We start from the raw sequence: 21,233 nt of genomic DNA on the forward strand, positions 1-21,233 counted from the left end.
TATGTACATGACCCTTTTCCAAAAATTATTTTTACCTGTTAGAGGTAGATTTGTAGAAATTTACCTATTTCAATCATGCTTTGCCCTTCTTGACTTAATTTCAATCATGCTTTGCCCTTCTTGACTTAATTTCTATCACGCTTTGCCCTTCTTGCCTTAATTTCAATCATGCCCCACCCTTCTAGACTTACTTTCAATTATGCCCCACCCATCTCGACTTAATTTTAATCATAGCCCACCCTTCTTGACTTAATTTCAATCATGTTTTGCCCTTCTTGCCTTAATTTCAGTCATGCCCCACCCTTCGTGACTTAATTTCAATCATTCCCCACCCTTCTTGACTAATTTCAATCATGCCTCACCTTTCTTGCATTAATTTCAATCATATCCCATCCTTCTTGCCTTAATTTATATCATGCCTTGCCCTTCTTGCTTCAACTGAGTTGTTTAAAGTTTAATTTGAAATAAATTGTTCCAGCCTAAAATATTACATCAATAGTCCAATAAATGGAGATAATGCTAATATGTTATTAAGACGATAGGTTAAGACAATAGCCCAATAAATGGAAATCATTGTAATAAGTTATTAAGACAATAGGTTATTAAGACAATACATGTAGTCTAATAAGTGGAAATCATGGTAATAAGTTATTAAGACAACAATCTGATAAATGGAAATCACGATAATAAACTATTAAGACAATAGGTTATTAAGAGAGTAGTCTGATAAATGGAAATCATGTTAATACACATAATTATTAAGACATTTGTCTAATAAATGGAAGTCATGTTAATAAGTTATTAAGACAGTAGTCCAATAAAGAAAATCATGTGAATACCGGTAAGATATTAAGACAATAATTTGATAAATGGAAATCAGGTTAATATGTTCAGAACATAATGTGCTTTCTATTTTCATACTTCCTTTTACCAGATCAACAGTGCTTGAAATCTTGTATCAGTTCAGCCTACATGATCCACACCACTATCTGGGCAAGGAGTTGGATTCATGGGATATTTGGAATGTGCAGGAGGAGGACCGAAAGGCCGACCTCAAAAAGATGTGTCAGCAGTGGCTGGACAGGTCAGTGTTTTGCATTAATACAGAGCAAAGATCTCTTATCAGTTATTTTTGTAAGACATGTCTAAAAGAAATAAAGGTACATCTATCAGTTTCAGATACGATTATTTCTTATTGTATCTATTATTTTAATGTATCACTATTGATTTACCTTGCTTTCATAAAGATTGGTTATGTAGGATTGCTTGCATCTGACTGTCCATCTGTCACATGACCTTGTGGGTATTATCATCATCTCTTGAAGATCTGCATTTGACAAATCACTTGGCAATTTTTATATGAGTTATTACCTTATTTTGTCATAAAACAGTATACATCATGATACAAACAGCTCATGTCAGATAACATTATTATATGCATTCATAAATTTTATATAGAGCAACCTTGTTTCCATTTTTTAATTTAAGATGGATGACATCTTACAAGCTTCATTTGGAGGATGCCATAGAACGGATGAAAAGGGGGCAGAATCTACATGGTAAACTCAGCAAGGACAGCATCAGAAAGCAGAGTATTTTAAAAAAGGTATTGGTAATTTAGCTGCTTTGAAACATTCTATACTCAGGATACACTAATCGGTATCAGGCAAGGTCCACATGAAATGGGTTGGCAACTATGTGTATATACTACAGGTTTAACTATTATGTTTAAATTTGCTCATTAAGTTCAGTATATTACATTGTCGTATTGACTGTATCATATACTACAGTTGTAACATTCTACAAGTATTTATATTACATTGTCATATTGACTGTATCATATACTTGAATAACATTCTACAAGTATTTTAAAACATCATTTCTTCCAAATGTTTGCACATTTTTGTCAAAATTAACATTCAGATGGATTATTTTCATCATTAATTCAAATTCAGATTGGACAAAATGGTTTGGTTTGCTTTGGGCTTTTTATTTTTTGGTCACATTAACCACTTAAAGTTTATGTCATATCAATGCACATAGAATAATGTGCATTGCCCAAGGACATCATGCCAAGGCACATAGAGTATAAAATGTCTCACCCAAGGACATCATGCCAAGGCACATAGAGTATAAAGTGTCTCACCCAGGGACATCAAGCCAAGGCACATAGAGTAATGTGCATTGCCCAAGGACATCAAGCAAAGGCACATAGAATAATGTGTCTCACCAAAGGACATCATGACAAGGCACATAGATTATAAAGTGACTTTCTCAAGGACATCAAGCCAAGGCACCTATAGTAATGTGCATTGCCCAAGGACATCAAGCCAAGCACATAGAGTATAAAGTGTCTCACCCAAGGACATCATGCCAAGGCACATAGAGTATAAAGTGTCTCAACCAAGGACATCATGCCAATGCACATAGAGTATAAAGTGTCTCACCCAAGGACATCATGCCAATGCACATAGAGTATAAAGTGTCTCAACCAAGGACATCATGTCAATGCACATCGAGTATAAAGTGTCTCACCCAAGGACATCATGCCAATGCACATAGAGTAATGTGCATTGCCCAAGGACATCAAGCAAAGGCACACAGAGTAATGTGTCTCACCAAAGGACATCATGACAAGGCACATAGATTATAAAGTGACTTTCTCAAGGACATCAAGCCAAGGCACCTATAGTAATGTGCATTGCCCAAGGACATCAAGCCAAGCACATAGAGTATAAAGTGTCTCACCCAAGGACATCATGCCAAGGCACATAGAGTATAAAGTGTCTCAACCAAGGACATCATGCCAATGCACATAGAGTATAAAGTGTCTCACCCAAGGACATCATGCCAATGCACATAGAGTATAAAGTGTCTCAATCAAGGACATCATGCCAGTGCACATAGAGTATAAAGTGTCTCACCCAAGGACATCATGCCAATGTACATAGAATATAAAGTGTCTCACCCAAGGACATCATGCCAATGCACATAGAGTATAAAGTGTCTCACCCAAGGACATCATGCCAATGCACATAGAGTATAAAGTGTCTCACCCAAGGACATCATGCCAATGCACATAGAGTATAAAGTGTCTCACCCAAGGACATCATGCCAATGCACATAGAGTATAAAGTGATGTGCCCAAGGACATAATGTTCATGTGTCATTTTCAGTTCCAGATTTGCTGATGTGTTAGTATTATCTTTCCATGATTAACTGATTTCCTATCAAACTAATTGTTTATAAAATTTATTTTTTCTTTGAGAAAATTATACTACAGAATTTCACTCAGCAGCAGTATTTTATTTCATTCTACTGTTTTAACAAATTAATAATTGACCAAAAGCTGAGTTACTACCTCAGAATTATGGATCACATAATTTGAATGTATTTCCAGCTAAGTCATATGGTGAAATGTTATTTAATTAGGTCCCCAAATTTGTCTTAGAGATGGTTATAAATTAGGTCCCCAAATTTGTCTTAGAGATGGTTATAACTTAGGTCCCCAAATTTGTCATAGAGATGGTTATAAATTAGGTCCCCAAATTTGTCTTAGAGATGGTTATAAAAGTTGGTTGTTGTTGCTGTTATCTTTTATCTTTATGTAGTCTTAGGCTTGTCATATTTTGCTAAAAAAATTTCATGTGCTGGAACAGCTCCACACAAATAACATTGCATCAAGGACTGATCTAACATCTATTAGTACTGACCCTGGTGCTTTGCATCAGGACTAATCTAACATCTATTAGTACTACCCTGGGAGATTGCATCAGGACTGATCTAACGTCTATTAGTACTGACCCTGGGGCATTGCATCAAAACTAATCTAACATCTATTAGTATTGACCCTGGGGCATTGCATCAAGACTAGTCTAACATCTATTAGTACTGACCCTAGGGCACTGCATCAGGACTGATCTAATGTCTGTTAGTACTGACCCTGGGGCATTGCATCAGGACTAACCTAACGTCTATTAGTACTGACCTTGGGGCATTGCATCAAGACTAATCTAACATCTATTAGTACTAACCCTTGGGCATTGCATCAGGACCGATCTAACATCTATTAGTACTGACCCTAGGACATTGCATCAGGACTGATCTAATGTCTGTTAGTACTGACCCTGGGGCATTACATCAGGACTGATCTATCATCTATTAGTACTGACCCTAGGGCATTGCATCAGGACTGATCTAATTTCTGTTAGTATTGACCCAGGGGCATTGTGTCAGGACTGATCTAACATCTATTAGTACTGACCCTAGGGCATTGAATCAGGACTGATCTAATGTCTGTTAGTACTGACTCTGGGGCATTGCATCAGGATTGATCTAACGTCTCTTAGTACTGACCCTGGGACATTGCATCAGGACTAATCTAACGTCTATTAGTACTGACCTTGGGACATTGCATCAGGACTAATCTACTGTTTATTAGTACTGACCCGAGGGCACTCCATGAGGATTGATCTAATGTCTGTTAGTACTGACCCTGGGGCATTGCATCAGGACTGATCTACCATCTATTAGTACTGACCCAAGGGCAATTGTTCAGTTAAGGACTCACGGTACTAATTCAACTCCAATAGTAAACATATGGAAACACTATCATATTCAGAATTCAATAACTTAAAATTTCTGGGTGCTGATGATGAGACCTATAATTCTCCATGCACATCTAACCTTGGTGCAAGCTTATGTGTGGAGAACACCATATGAGCCGCAGCATTTTGTTTATTTACATGTGCATGAAACACGTGTTATTGATTCTGCACCAAATGAATCAGGTGCTGCTTTCATTATTGAGTACTCCTGAGTCAAGCCTGTAAAAATACTAAAATTGCATCAGTAGAAATTTGTCTATATTTTTTAAAATTACCTTTAGAATAAGCTCTCAAAAGGTATTTTTACTAAAATTTTAATTTTCATTATTAACCATTTATGGACCACCAAACCTGTAAATACTCTATTATTTGTTCACCCATTTCTAGACTGGTTCACAATTCTTCCATATAATTAGTACCATGTGTCCTTAAAGGATTTTTTATAAGTCAGAGAGATAAGCTTTGGCACCTATTTTGTCTTGTGTTTTGTGGTTATAGAGTGTTTAAACAGTTGGAAAAATGTATTTCCCAAACAAGCTAGCAAAACACCTTTACTGATTGTCCAACAAAAAAACTGTAAATGAGACCCAGACATCTTTTGGAATCAAACTTAGCCAGTAACATCTTCTCTGATTGTCCCACAAAGAAACAGTCCATACACTGTACCTGGTGAACTGGAATTTTACTTCATTGATTTATTTATTGGATGAGCAAATCAGGGTAGGTGGATCAATGATATTGAGATCTCCCATGATGATTTCAAGTTGATCAGTGATATTGAGATCTCCCATGACAATTTCAAGTTGATCAGTGATATTGAGATCTCCCATGACAATTTCAAGTTGATCAGTGATATTGAGATCTCCCATGACAGTTTCAAGTTGATTAATGATATTGAGATCTCCCATGACAATTTCAAGTTGATTAATGATATTGAGATCTCCCATGACAATTTCAAGTTGATTAATGATATTGAGATCTCCCATGACAATTTCAAGTTGATCAGTGATATTGAGATCTCCCATGACAATTTCAAGTTGATCAGTGATATTGAGATCTCCCATGACAGTTTCAAGTTGATTAATGATATTGAGATCTCCCATGACAATTTCAAGTTGATTAATGATATTGAGATCTCCCATGACAATTTCAAGTTGATTAATGATATTGAGATCTCCCATGACAATTTCAAGTTGATTAGTGATATTGAGATCTCCCATGACAATTTCAAGTTGATCAGTGATATTGAGATCTCCCATGACAATTTCAAGTTGATCAGTGATATTGAGATCTCCCATGACAGTTTCAAGTTGATTAATGATATTGAGATCTCCCATGATGATTTCAAGTTGATCAATGATATTTAGCTCTCCCATGATGATTTCAAGTTGATCATAGTATGAGCATGTCAAAACTTTTTAGATTGTTTCCATGCTGAGCAAATAAATACACAGTATTAACCTTAAAAATAAATCATATGAATACACAGTATTAACCTTAAAAATAAATCATATGAATACACAGTATTAACCTTAAAAATAAATCATATGAATACACAGTATTAACCTTAAGCATAAAAGATATGAATACACAGTATTAACTTTAAACATAAAAGATATGAGTACACAGAATTAACCTTAAAAATAAGACATGAATGCACAGTATTAACCTTAAAAATAGAAGAGTAAAATTGAGAAATAATGGTGGCAAATTTTCCAGTAAATTGATTCCAGGTTTTTAAAATAAATGGCAATAATTTATTGAAGTTATTTTATATTTGTTGTTCAGCAGATTTTATGGTTTTTCTTTTATTAACAGCAAATTTTGTTTGAATTAACCTGATCAGGCATAATGCTAGACACATCAACAACACAAATTTGATTACTTCTGTTTTCCTTTCAGAGTGGTATTGGGGAAACAATATCAGACGATCACGAAACTACATTGCCAGATGGGAGGGGAATTAGCAGGGGAGTCACAGGTGTGATTTTTTTTTAGATTAGAGGATTTTTGTTCCTTTTTGTATGGTAAATTATATGATACTCTTATCCTACACTGTTATTGCAAGAGAAATGAGCAGTATTATGAATTATTTACATCAGGTCTGTCAAATTGAATAGGTGTTTTCTTCAAGTTTACTTTTGAGTTGGACTTGGATATATTCTATCAGGTGCTAATTGCCAGGTGTTCTTTCATACTACAGTAGCATTGATTTTATATAACCTTGAAACACCTGTTTTTATTTAATCTTGAAACACCTGTTTTTATCTAAACTTGAAACACCTGTTTGTATCTAACCTTGAAACACCTGTTGGGGTTATTAGCATTGTATGTGTACATAACATTAGTATGCAGCTGTACCTTTTATTGATGAGAGGAACTTCAAGATGATCATCATGATTCAAACACAATCAAAGAAAAATACTTTCTTGTGACCATCAGTTATTTTAACTAAAGGAATAGATCAATTGAAAACTCATTTGGCTTGTTGGTAGATATTTTATCTAAATGAATACATAAATTAAGAACTTGTTTGGCTTGTTGGTAGGTTTGTAATATTCCTTGGAAGTTTTTTTTCTGATTTCACAATGTATTCTAACATACATTTTTACTTGGTTTTTAATACTGTAGTGACCTTTGACAAACCCCCAGACCCTGCCTTGATTGAAGGTGCTACCTACATTGATGCAATGAATTATTTCTGTGACATGATGATGGAAAAGGAACTGGATGGCTTAAAGCACCCGGGTCGTAAACCAGCAGGAACCAAAGACAATGTTGTACAAGCCAAGAACACTGTACTCATTTTTCCCAAACTGCCTCAGTGAGTATTTCATTCATTATATTACTGAGTGGTTACTGAGTAGTGATTAACACAACTATTTTATTCAGGATTCCAGATTCAATCTGCATGAAGTTAAAATTATTCTTATTAGATTCGTGTTCAGCCTGTCAATGTTTTACTGTCAGTACAAGAATATATGGATATTACAATCTTTAGAAACTTTATTCAGGCCATATTAAACCTAACACTTGCATTGTGATCCAACAGCTACATTTTATACCACATTTAATTTAATACTTGCTTTTTGTAATTTGGCATTTTTTATATCATATTAAGTGTAATACCTGCACTGTTATTCTCATCATTTTATACTGTATTCAATGTAATACACGCTCTCCGTGATTGGCTTCATTTTATACCATATTCAGTGTAATACCTGTATTGTGATTGACTATATTTTAGTCCATATTTAATGCAATAACCCCATTCTGATTGGCTTTATTTATACCATATTCAGTGTAATACATGCACTGTGTGATTGGATGCATTTTATACCAAATTCAGTGTAATATATACACTGTGTGATTACATGCATTTTATACCATATTCAGTGTAATATATGCACTGTGTGATTGGATGCATTGTATACCATATTCAGAGTAATATATGCATTGTGTGATTACATGCATTTTATACCATATTCAGTGTAATATATGCACTGTGTGATTACATGCATTTTATACCATATTCAGTGTAATACATGCACTGTGATTGGATGCATTTTATACCATATTCAGTGTAATATATGCTCTGTGTGATAACATGCATTTTATACCATATTCATGTAATAATTGCACTGTGTGATTGGATATATTTTATACCATATTCAGTGTAATACATGCATTGTGTGATTGGATGCATTTTATACCATATTCAGAGTAGTATATGCACTGTGTGATTGGATGCATTTTATACCATATTCAGTGTAATATATGCACTGTGTGATAACATGCATTTTATACCATATTCATGTAATAATTGCACTGTGTGATTGGATATATTTTATACCATATTCAGTGTAATACATGCATTGTGTGATTGGATGCATTTTATACCATATTCAGAGTAGTATATGCACTGTGTGATTGGATGCATTTTATACCATATTCAGTGTAATATATGCACTGTGTGATAACATGCATTTTATACCATATTCATGTAATAATTGCACTGTGTGATTGGATATATTTTATACCATATTCAGTGTAATACATGCATTGTGTGATTGGATGCATTTTATACCATATTCAGAGTAGTATATGCACTGTGTGATTGGATGCATTTTATACCATGTTCAATGTAAAACCTACACTGTATGACTGGCCTCATTTTGCAACATATTTGGTGTAACACATGTACTGTGTGATTGGCTTAATTTTATACTGTAATTGATGTAATACATGTACTGTTTGATTGGCTACAGTTAATACCATATTCAGTGTAATATATGCACTGTGTTATTCTCATCATTTTATACTGTATTCAGTGTAGATTGACTACAGTACAAAATTCCATGTAATACATGCACTGTGTGATTGGCTACATTTTATACTGTATTTGATGGCAATATATGCAATGTATTAATGGCTGCATTTTATATACCATATACAGTGTAATACATATACTATGTGATTGGCTACAGTTAATACCATATTCAGTGTAATACTTGCACTGTGTGATTGACTACAGTACCATATTCCATGTAATACATGCACTGTGTGATTGGGTTCATTTTATACCGTATTTGATGTAATATATGCAATGTATTAATGGCTACATTTTATACTGTATTTGATGAAATACATGCAATGTATTAATGGCTACATTTTATACTGTATTTGATGTAATACATGCAATGTATTAATGGCTACATTTTATACTGTATTTGATGTAATACATGCAATGTATTAATGGCTACATTTTATACTGTATTTGATGAAATACATGCAATGTATTAATGGCTACATTTTATACTGTATTTGATGAAATACAAGCACTGAATGAATGGCTACATTTTATACTGTATTTGATGAAATACATGCAATGTATTAATGGCTACATTTTATACTGTATTTGATGAAATACATGCAATGTATTAATGGCTACATTTTATACTGTATTTGATGAAATACATGCAATGTATTAATGGCTACATTTTATATTGTATTTGATGAAATACATGCAATGTATTAATGGCTACATTTTATACTGTATTTGATGAAATACATGCAATGTATTAATGGCTACATTTTATACTGTATTTGATGTAATACATGCAATGTATTAATGGCTACATTTTATACTGTATTTGATGTAATACATGCAATGTATTAATGGCTACATTTTATACTGTATTTGATGTAATACATGCAATGTATTAATGGCTACATTTTATACTGTATTTGATGAAATACATGCACTGAATGAATGGCTACATTTTATGCTGCATTAATTTCAGTATATGCACTGTATTAATTGCTACATTTTGTACTATATTCAGTATAATACATGCAATGTATTAATGGCAGCATTTTATACTGTATTAATTGCAATACCTGCAATTTTGTGATTCGATACGTTTTATACCATATTTAATGCAGTGTGTCCATTGTGTGACTGGCAGCATTTTCTGTAATACATGCACTGTGCACTTAAATTATTATTTGGTTAAATGTTTGACCATAATAAGTACACATATTTGAAGAGGTTTTTCTTTTTGTCTGCCTTGAGAATTTTCTACTCTGAGGGTTCATTCTATCTCCCAGTATGTTCACACCCAATAAAACATTTCTAAGATATATTTTTGAGACTATTTGAACCACAAAATTAAGTGGTATGGATACACAATGCATTCATTTTGGTAAGTTATGAGAAAATTATGATGTTCTAAGTGGTTTTTAGTAACTTTCTTTTGAGTATGTTTAGATTTAGACAGAGGTGCTTAGAAGTGGCTATGTTTGTATTACATCAACTATGGCACTAAGTTTTATATGTTAATTATGATCATTAATTAATAATGTTTTTGTATAAAATAATCTTAGATACAGTCTTGTCAAAATTTCTCTGAATTGACTTTAGCTTCCTTTGCAAACAGTTGTCTCCTATATCGGTCCCAATAAACTTGTCTGATGCAAATACTAATATTGACATCTCTATGGTCATTCTATATGAAGGGCCAAGAGGGTTTTATATGCACTTGTAAAAATAGAAAAGTCTAATAGTTTTCATGTCTGCAGCATGGAGTGAAATGTACACTACATACCTGACCATTTCTTTTTAACAGCAAACCTTGTCTTGTGCGCCTGGGGGAGACACACACTAGTGCTTGCCAAGCTCATAGGGAAACTACTCTCCATGTTGGTAAGTGACAAATATTGCGCAGTTTACCATATTTACTAACTTATAAGTCGACCTTTTTTGCTGAAAATTTGGTTCATACAGAGTAGGGATCATCTTATAGGAGTGACATACAGCAAAGTTTGATAAATCTGGGGTAATGTTAGGGACTCTTGATGTTTCCAGTACATAAAAGTACTGTCAAATAAAATATTTGTACATTTTCATGCATTTGTGTATGGTATGCACTGTTTATTCATTTCATGATGGTATTCTTTACACAATACTTGTATCTACAATGATTTGGATTTTGATAATTTGAAATCATGGGTAAATTGAATACTACCCATCGCTGAGTGAAGTCTTCATAAGTGTTGTTTAATGTGGATGTTTACTAGTTAAGTATATTGTCTCCATTTTCATGCAAGTCCTAAGAACCTGTATTTCTATTAATATTTGTGATTTGTTCTGTAAATGCTGTGTTGATGCAATAGGAGTTTTTATTTAAGTTGTATTTTCCTTCTTCATAAGTTAGATATAAATCCAAAGTTATATTTCCCAAGTTTTCTGCCAGTGCATTTGGCATGATAAGCTCTTTACTTGTAAAGGCATCACTTGCTTTGTTTTCAAGTTGATACTTGAATCAAACCAATGGCTACAGTAAACAGACCTGATCAGCCTGAGATCTCAATGTGATGGCCTCTATAGCTACAGTAAACAGACCTGATGGGCCTCTGTCCTCAATGTGATGGCCTCTGTGGTTATAGTAAATAGGCCTGATGGGCTTCTGTCCTCATTGTGATGTCCTCTATGGCTACAGTAAACAGATTTGATGGGCCTCTGTCCTCAATGTGATGGCTACAGTAAACAGACTGATGGGCCTCAGGCCTCAGTGTGATGGCCACTTTGGCTACAGTAAACATACCTGATGGGCCTCAGTCCTCAATATGATGGCACTATGGTTACAGTAAACAAACCTGATGGGCCTCAGTCCTCAATATGATGGCCACTATGGCTACAGTAAACAGACCTGATGTGCATCTGTCCTTAATTTGATGGCCTCTTTGGCTGCAGTAAACAGACCTGATGGGCCTCAGTGTGATTTCCTCTATGGCTACATTAAACAGACCTGATGGGCCTCTGTCCTAAATGTGATGGCCTCTATGGCTACAGTAAACATACCTGATGGGCCTCAGTCCTCAATGTGATAGCACTATGGTTTCAGTAAACAGACCTGATGGGCCTCATTCCTCAGTGCGATGGCCATTATGGCAACAGTAAACAGACCTGATGTGCATCTGTCCTTAATTTGATGGCCTCTTTGGCTGCAGTAAAAAGACCTGATGGTCTTCAGTGTGATGGCCTCAATGGCTACAGTAAACAGACTGATGGGCCTCAGTCCTCAGTGTGATGGCCACTATGCCTACAGGGAACAGACCTGATGTGCATCTATCCTCAATTTGATGGCGTCTATGGCTACAGTAAACAGACCTGATGGGCCTCAGTCCTCAGTGTGATGGCCTCTATGGTTACCGCAAAGAGACCTGATGTGCTCTGTCCTTAATGTGATGACCTCTGCATGGGAAAGGAAGTATTATTTGATTCTTAGTTCTTAATTTTTTATTGGAAGTCAAATTAATTTGACCCTCACTGCATACTAGTTCATGACTAGAAATTGTTTAGATAACGTGCAAGTGGTGGAATGTAGCAATACCCCGAAGAAAAAAAACTTCCGATTTGGATACCTGCCCCCCATTTCAGTTCCTCACAGCCAGTTGAAAGATAACCAAAATGGGAGGACAGTAGCCCGTAATAATGATAATTAAAGCACTTTCTAGGTATGGCCAATAGGAAGATAAAAGAAAGGTTGGGAGGGCAGTAGCCTGTAAAGATAATTAAAGCTGTTGCATGGTACAAACTCTAAAATGATTAAAAAGGTTGGGAGAGTAACAGCCTATAAAGATAATGAAAGTGGTTTCAAAGTACAAACTGTAGCAAGATAAAAAATTTGGAAGGCAGTAACCTATAATAATGATAATTAAAGTGGTTTCAAGAGCATGGACTCATGTGCTCTGTGCACTTCCTATATACTGGAGTGCTGTGGTTTCACAGTTCTTAAAGTTAGCTATCAGTGAATAAATAAATAAAGACACTGACCTTCAAGATATTATATATGTCTGTTTGATGTTCTTTGCTCTATATTAACATACATTTTAATTTATAGTTTAAATCAGATGACTCTGGGAAACAGTTGATAAACAGATACCATGTAGATTCCAGGTTATGCATGGGGCATTACTCTGATATCACGTTAATACTATTAAAATATTTTTGTGATGGTAAATAGTTGTCCTAATGTTAAGATCTTGATGTGTATATATAACACAAATTGTAAATTAATTTTAAAATTGAATACTACTTCAGTGGCTCTCATTCTGTCACCTGTACCCTCCAGCAGCAGAAACTTATCTGAGAGAATTAAAACAATACATATGTAACCACTTGTGACAGGGGTGTGGGAGTGTGATTGGATTGTTGGTTAGGATGGCACACCACTATGAGCCTGAAAGTATGTGTCTACCACAGACTGTTTAAACAAAACTAGGTGGATGTACAACAAAAAGTAAAAAATCATGTACAATAAAGTTTACATGTCCACACCTGTCAATTGCACAGGAAAACAACAGTATTAATATCCTTCATATTTTGACTCTGATTTGCTACCATATATTTGATCTCTTGCTTCTTGACAAATATGGTTATCATATGATTGGACTCTTGCATAAAATCATTGGACATTATCAGATGACAAACTGCTTAACTGATTCGTTTGTGATATCGATTTTAAGATGTAGATTTTATTTAAGAACATGGGGTATGGCCATCATGTTTGAAAAAGTGAAATTCATGGGTGCATTGTTACAGTGATGTACTTGCCAGCAGTCCTGACATTTTCCTGAAATAAAACTGGTAATACAGAATTTGCAACTTATGGTCATCCATTGTATATAAGATAAGCACACAATAGGTAGTGCTATGCAGTTAATTACTAAAAACCTCAAATACCCCAATACCAAAGAACTCACAATATCATTGGAAGCTACCAGATATCTGTTTCATGTCTTTATGTCAGGCTAAATGAATGTTATATTTTCAGAAAATTTTTTGTAATAACTGTGTTATAATTATAGTGAAAAGGGAGTGAATATGGCGCAATTCAAGAAATATCATTTGTGAAATGTAATGTATAGGAAAATATTAGTTTCTTAGTGGTATATGATAAGAAATTGGGAGAGTTCCTAAGTGGGGATTACACTTTTATGTACCCATTGAGTCGCCTTGTAATTTTTTTATTAGTTTATAGGATTTTCTATTATTATTATTTCATTTCCTTGGCATGGCATAGCAAATAGCATTAATAATGTCATTAGTGCAATTAATCAATCAGTAAGTTTTGTTTTGCAACAATCAAACACTACTGTAGCACAACTGAGGGATAACAGTACTGTAGCACAACTGAGGGATAACTACTGTGGCACAACTAAGGGATAATAGTACTTTGGCACAACTAAGGGATAACAGTACTGTAGCACAGCTGAGGGATAACAGTTCTGTAGCACAAATGAGGGATAACAGTTCTGTAGCACAAATGAGGGATAATTGTGAATCAAACAATATGTAATAGCATGAAACTTTAATGTAAGGACAAGATGAAATGGTTTCCTTTCTGGGCAATTCCAGCAAAAGCCTTCAACCACTGCCAATGATAAGGTTTTGCTGGCATCAAAAAGGTCCAGTTGACATATAGGCAAACAGCCACTGCCAACCCGATTTAGTTCTCTTCTTTGTGAGGCCTAGAGGTAAAAACTGGAGAAAGTCAACTGTGCACGATAGCTAACAGCCTGAAAATTATCACAAATTGAACATTTGTCCTCAAATTTCACATGTTAATAATTTAAGCGGTATATCTGATCTGAGATCTCTGAATATACCAATGAATCAAGTACTTGAGTCAAGAGGAAAAAGCTTGAGGGTTTACATTCTGCATTCTATCCTTTACCTGCAGGAAAAGTATCTAAAAATGTGTTTAATATAGCACTTTAAAGCACAAACTGGGTTTAGGAGTTTGCCTTCTCTAGAATGATCTAATGATGAGAGACTGTGAATGAAAAGCTTCTAATTACCTGTAGATAACAACAGTTTTTTGGTCAAGAATCCCAGATGTATCATTAAAAACAACTGAATCATCTGAGCAGAATTATGCATAGTTTATGTTGAACAAAAGGGCATGCAACTGACCAGTGCTGCAAGCTGAATCCATAGCAGGGATAGTTTATGTTGATAGAAAGGGCATGCCACTGACCAGTTCTGCAAGCTGAATCCATGTTCGTTAGGAAACACGTTGTGAAATAGCAGCTTTAGTGAGTTCTTATACAGGCAGCTTAGAGCAGAAAAGAAAACCATTAGAGATTCCAGTTGGGAAATAATGCAATTTCCCAGGGTCAGCTCAGGTCATAATTGGCCAACAAGTCAAAGACCCCAGCATGGCCAAAATTAGGGAGATATAACCCTTAATAGAAATTGGTGCCAATTTCTTCTCTAGAGGCAGAGAAAGAAATTAGTAGCAAGGTAAAACTCCATAAGGGAACAAAGCCATTGTTCTTGCACAAGTATGAAAGGACATGCAAATTTCCCCCAGATGCCTTCAAAAGAGGAGGCATTTTATTTGGTGTGATTCTCATCTTGATTGAAGGGTCGAACTCTTTGTAGAGGTCTTACTTGCCAAGAACCATATACAGTGTATAAAGGGAATGTCTCTGGGTAGAGATGGAAGACCTGCAGTCTTAGCTATTTGGAGATGCCTGAATCTTTCTGGGAACATCTAACTCTATGTTAAGTCATTGATCCAGAATTTGTCTTATCTGACATGAATGATCACCTTGCAGTTCTGATCCCTTGAATCACTCAGAATAAACACAGTAAGAAGAAAGACGAAGTACCCCAGAATCTTGTCCCAGCAGAATGACACATTATCCACTTCCATGCAGGCTTCTGGGTCTGATATGATAAACCCAAAGGTATATAGCTTGTGGTTCCATCTGGCTAGAAAGAGCTCTACCACTGGATGACCCCAAAGTATGCAAATCTAATGTAAGACTGAACTGTGGAGAGACCACTTGAAGTACCGACACGGACCTCTCATTTATAAAAGGAAAAAAATATTAAATTAATGGTGTAAAATAATGCATCCAGTGCTGAAAATTAGGTTAGATCAATAAAAAATACCAACATTTTAAATGGATATTATTTTTGAGAAATCGATCAGATTTTGGGAGTTTATATGTTACTTGTTCAAGTACAAGCTTAAACTGGTGAACATCTGGTATATATTCACTTTGCAGTCATGGAACTTATTTATTAAGGTATCTAGTAAAAATTGTCTTTGAAAATATATTACTGTTACAGTCTATAAGGTATGTAGACAGGGATGACCAATTTTGGGGTCTTTCTGGGAGTGCTGGATTATAGATTCAGCAAAAGGAAATATAACTTTAATGTGATCAGGTGGAGTATTTGATGAATAAAGATTTTGTTTTAATTGCTTTCCATGTCAGGTTTGTAAAATTGTATTTATTGGGATTTAAATCAGTTTAATATTTTGTGATTTAAATCAGTTTTTCTTTTTGGACCATTTCAGACTATCGTTTACCACCCATGACTGCTCGAGGTTATCATCCCTTACCTGGCCAGGTCAGTGGTTTTGTCAACAGCATAAACCTGCCGATGAAATCCATTATCCTGAATCCATTCCCCAATGAACTGGATGAGTATGATCTGCGATTCCAGGAGCCAATCCTGATCATGCTGAAGTCTTCGCAAAAATACTTTATACCGGAACAGTCTGTTGTCAGACCCGACATGATTGCAGCAACTGCGTTGTAATATAACAAGGACGTACTTACCATGTGAACAATGTCAGGAGTTGCACTATCTGGATTGCAAGCTATCCACCAATCAGGAAAATGTGCCAGGACAAAATTCAAATGTGCCTTTTAGATTCTTAATTGTTTTTACTAGGAACTCACATCTGAGTCACCAAATCATGAAACCAGTTGGCGTATTTGGTAATGATGTTCTAAATTTCCATTGTTACATACTAGAAAGTGTCTCTGATTTTGGAGCTTGGGACACAGAGGGGATTTCTACTTTGGGAGTGGTACAGTTTAAGTCTGGGACATAAAGTAGCTGAGTGATAGCTTTTCACTCTAAGGAAAACATGAGCTATAGTGAACCTCTCTGACTCTCAGTACAGGAGTACCCCATTGTGTCTGGGCCAGTTATGTTGGAAACAGTTGGGGGATTAGTTTTATTGATTTTTTTTAATGTGCCAATCACTGAAAATAAACATGAAATAGACCATTAGAGTTTTGTAGGAAAAAAAACAAAAAACCCATAGTTCTGCAGATTAAAGCTAATGATGTAGAGAACATTATGTTGCATACAGTTCACCCAGGGATAATCAATAAATGAAAAACAGTAGAGTCATCTATCATTTTCTTTACTACCAAAAATTTAGTCTTCTACATGTAGACAATTTACATAAGCATTGTAGCAAATGATATGACTAGAGCTTTCATTAGAAAGTATTTTTTCAACCAAAGTATTTCATATTAAAATGGTTATATAATTATCAATCCAGCATTGATTTTAAATATGATAAATTTTCACTTTCTGCAATAAACTTTTCAGCATTAATTTCAAAGCCTGTGATCAGTTTTCACTTGATGGGAGAATTTTTTTAGCATTAATTGCAAAAGCTGTGATAAATTTTCACTTGTTGGAGAAACCTTCTACAGTTGTTGCATCATTGTAAATAAATACTATTTGTGTCTCTTGTAGGCATCTAAAACTGCATTTATTATTAGTCTTAAAATCTGCACTGCGTATCTTTGCTTACACTGTAAAGTCTGCAATGGAACTAATCAGTTTGCAAGCAAAGCTGTGCTTGTTTTAGTTATGCATCTGTCTTTATGTACAAGAAATTGTTCATTCACAAAAAATGTAATAATATTGTTTAAACTATAGCCAGTGTTGAAACACATAAACAAATTAGAAGTATACCAGTGTTGTACTTATTTGTAAGCTATTTAACGGGGAAAAAAAGTTCATAACAGTGGTCTAAAGTTTATAAATATAAAAGAAAATATAGGTTAAATAATTTTTAGGTAAAAATTATTATGTCTGTATTAGATAAAATCATTACGTAGGTCAGTGATATTAAAATTTCATTATTACAATCCTAGAAAAATTTCCAAGTATTAATAACAATGATATAATTTGATATATTTGTATACAGGATATGCTAGCCTGATTTGATGTTACTATCAAAAAGACACATACAGTCTGTAAGAAAGCTGAAGTGTAATGCAGTGGTTATTTAACACTGAGAAAATTTCAGGAATGTTGTTAATTATGTTGAGGATCTTACTGTTAAATTTAAATGGAATTTATGAAATCAGAAAATTCAGTCTTCTGGGACCCTCAATGAGCAAATGACCGACATTAGCTGACATTTAAAAAAAAAATGCAGTGGGCATTGTAGGATTCTGGTAATCACATGACAAAATAAACTGATTTTATTTGTTGAATCTGCAGATAATGTTGAAATAGATTATGATGCCTCAGTTGTTATGCTTGTCCCCCATCATGTCATTTGTAACATGATGTGTTGCATACACATAACATATTTACAAAGTATATGAGTTTATTATGTAAATAAGAAGGTAGTCATGTTATAAATGTTGTTATTCTGTCACTTTGTTTTTCAGTGAGTGTTTGCTGTACCAAGAAAACTGTGATATTTTTTCCAATGTTTTCATATCAATGTGTACAAATAATATCTTGACTTGGGCACCAAGTAAATGAAACACAAGTACTTGAAATACAATATTCAACAAATGTTTGATGTTCATGTTCACTTTTATTTATTCCCTGTAATTATTTATTGTTGTGGGGCATCTCATATGGTATCAAAAGTACAAGGACAGTAATCAAGTTATACTAATCATTTCTACATGAATTGTACACATTCAAGGGCAGTAATTAAGATAATATAATTTCTAAATGAACTGTACTTCCATTCAAGGACAGTAATCAAGATAAGCTAGTATCATTTCTAAATGAACTGTACTTCCATTCAAGGACAGTAATCAAGATAAGCTACTATCATTTCTAAATGAACTGTACTTCCATTCAAGGACAGTAATCAAGATAAGCTAGTATCATTTCTAAATGAACTGTACTTCCATTCAAGGACAGTAATCAAGATAAGCTAGTATCATTTCTAAATGAACTGTACTTCCATTCAAGGACAGTAATCAAGATAAGCTAGTATCATTTCTAAATGAACTGTACTTCCATTCACGGACAGTAATCAAGATAAGCTAGTATCATTTCTAAATGAACTGTACTTCCATTCAAGGACAGTAATCAAGATAAGCTAGTATAATTTCTAAATGAACTGTACTTCCGTTCAAGGACAGTAATCAAGATAAGCTACTATCATTTCTAAATGAACTGTACTTCCGTTCAAGGACAGTAATCAAGATAAGCTAGTATCATTTCTAAATGAACTGTACTTCCGTTCAAGGACAGTAATCATGATAAGCTAGTATCATTTCTAAATGAACTGTACTTCCATTCAAGGACAGTAATCAAGATAAGCTAGTATCATTTCTAAATGAACTGTACTTCCGTTCAAGGACAGTAATCAAGATAAGCTAGTATCATTTCTAAATGAACTGTACTTCCGTTCAAGGACAGTAATCAAGATAAGCTAGTATCATTTCTAAATGAACTGTACTTCCATTCAAGGACAGTAATCAAGATAAGCTAGTATCATTTCTAAATGAACTGTACTTCCATTCAAGGACAGTAATCAAGATAAGCTAGTATCATTTCTAAATGAACTGTACTTCCATTCAAGGACAGTAATCAAGATAAGCTAGTATCATTTCTAAATGAACTGTACTTCATTCAAGGACAGTAATCAAGATAAGCTAGTATCATTTCTAAATGAACTGTACTTCCATTCAAGGACAGTAATCAAGATAAGCTAGTATCATTTCTAAATGAACTGTACTTCCATTCAAGGACAGTAATCAAGATAAGCTAATATCATTTCTAAATGAACTGTACTTCTATTCAAGGACAATAATCAAGATAAGCTAATATCATTTCGAAATTAACTGTACTCCCATTCAAGAGCTTCAGGTACTGACTTGCACTTTCAAAGTGAGATTTTCAATTTTCTAAACTTTCATCTCGAGGCATTAAAAAAGTATCTTCATCTAGTGTGTCACATAAATTCCTTACATCAGCAACTTTTGATCTTACAGTTTGTTTTAAGAGTCGGGCTATTTATTACTGTCATTAAAATCAATGCTAATCTGTAAATTCATGATTAGTGAATGTGGACATAGATCACTAAAACCCATGCCCACTAAAAACAAAAAAATATGTATTTATCAGTAAAATTATTCTTCCTTTTGCTTTAAAAAGTTTTGCAAATAAACTTCTTCCAGACAGTACTATAACAGGTCATGATATGCCTCTACTATAACAGGTCATGATATGCCTCTACTAGAAAATGTCATGATATACCTCTAACAGAACAGGTCATGACATGCCTCTACTAAAACAGGTCATGACATGCTTCTACTAAAACAGGTCATGATATGCCTCAACTACAACAGGTCATGACATGCCTCTACTACAAAAGATCATTATATGCCTCAACTATAACAGGTCATGATATGCCTCAACTATAACAGGTCATGACATGCCTCTACCACAACAGGTCATGACATGCCTCTACTAGAAAAGGTCATGATACACCTCTATTAAAGCAGGTCATGATATGCCTCTACTAGAACAGGTCATGACATGCCTCCTCTTCAACAGGTCATGACATGCTTCTACTAAAACAGGTCATGATATGCCTCAACTACAACAGGTCATGACATGCCTCTACTACAAAAGATCATTATATGCCTCAACTACAACAGGTCATGATATGCCTCAACTATAACAGGTCATGACATGCCTCTACCACAACAGGTCATGACATGCCTCTACTAGAAAAGGTCATGATACACCTCTATTAAAGCAGGTCATGATATGTATCTGCTACAACAGGTCATGACATGCCTCTACTCAAACAGATCATGATATGCCTCAACTATAACAGGTTATGACATGCATCTATTAGAACAGTTCTAGACATGTCTCTACTAGAACAGGACACAATATGCCTCATCTAGAACAGGTCATGATACACCTCTACTAAAGCAGGTCATGATATGCCTCTACTACAACAGGTCATGACATGCCTCTACTAGAATAGGTCATGACATGCCCTTTTGTGGTTAATTGATATGTTTATT

At 34.6% G+C, this 21,233-nt stretch overlaps 1 protein-coding gene across 3 annotated transcripts in view; it reads left to right on the forward strand.

Annotated features, from left to right (window-relative positions):
* Nucleotides 1-18,747, forward strand: part of LOC149787277 (uncharacterized) — a 137,129-nt gene extending 118,382 nt beyond the window's left edge. For all 3 annotated transcript variants that reach the window (XM_089977802.1, XM_089977801.1, XM_089977803.1), the window contains 6 exons: nt 935-1,084; nt 1,489-1,606; nt 6,510-6,588; nt 7,239-7,431; nt 10,736-10,812; nt 16,487-18,747. In XM_089977802.1, the coding sequence (XP_089833928.1) occupies nt 935-1,084; nt 1,489-1,606; nt 6,510-6,588; nt 7,239-7,431; nt 10,736-10,812; nt 16,487-16,731 (862 nt within the window). In that variant the 3' untranslated portion in view covers nt 16,732-18,747. The remainder of the gene's footprint in view (nt 1-934; nt 1,085-1,488; nt 1,607-6,509; nt 6,589-7,238; nt 7,432-10,735; nt 10,813-16,486) is intronic.
* Nucleotides 18,748-21,233: the final 2,486 nt, after the last annotated feature.

The sequence above is a fragment of the Sinohyriopsis cumingii genome, chromosome 12, assembly GCF_028554795.1.
Source record: "Sinohyriopsis cumingii isolate HCF-2022 chromosome 12, ASM2855479v2, whole genome shotgun sequence".
Lineage (NCBI taxonomy): Eukaryota > Metazoa > Mollusca > Bivalvia > Unionida > Unionidae > Sinohyriopsis > Sinohyriopsis cumingii.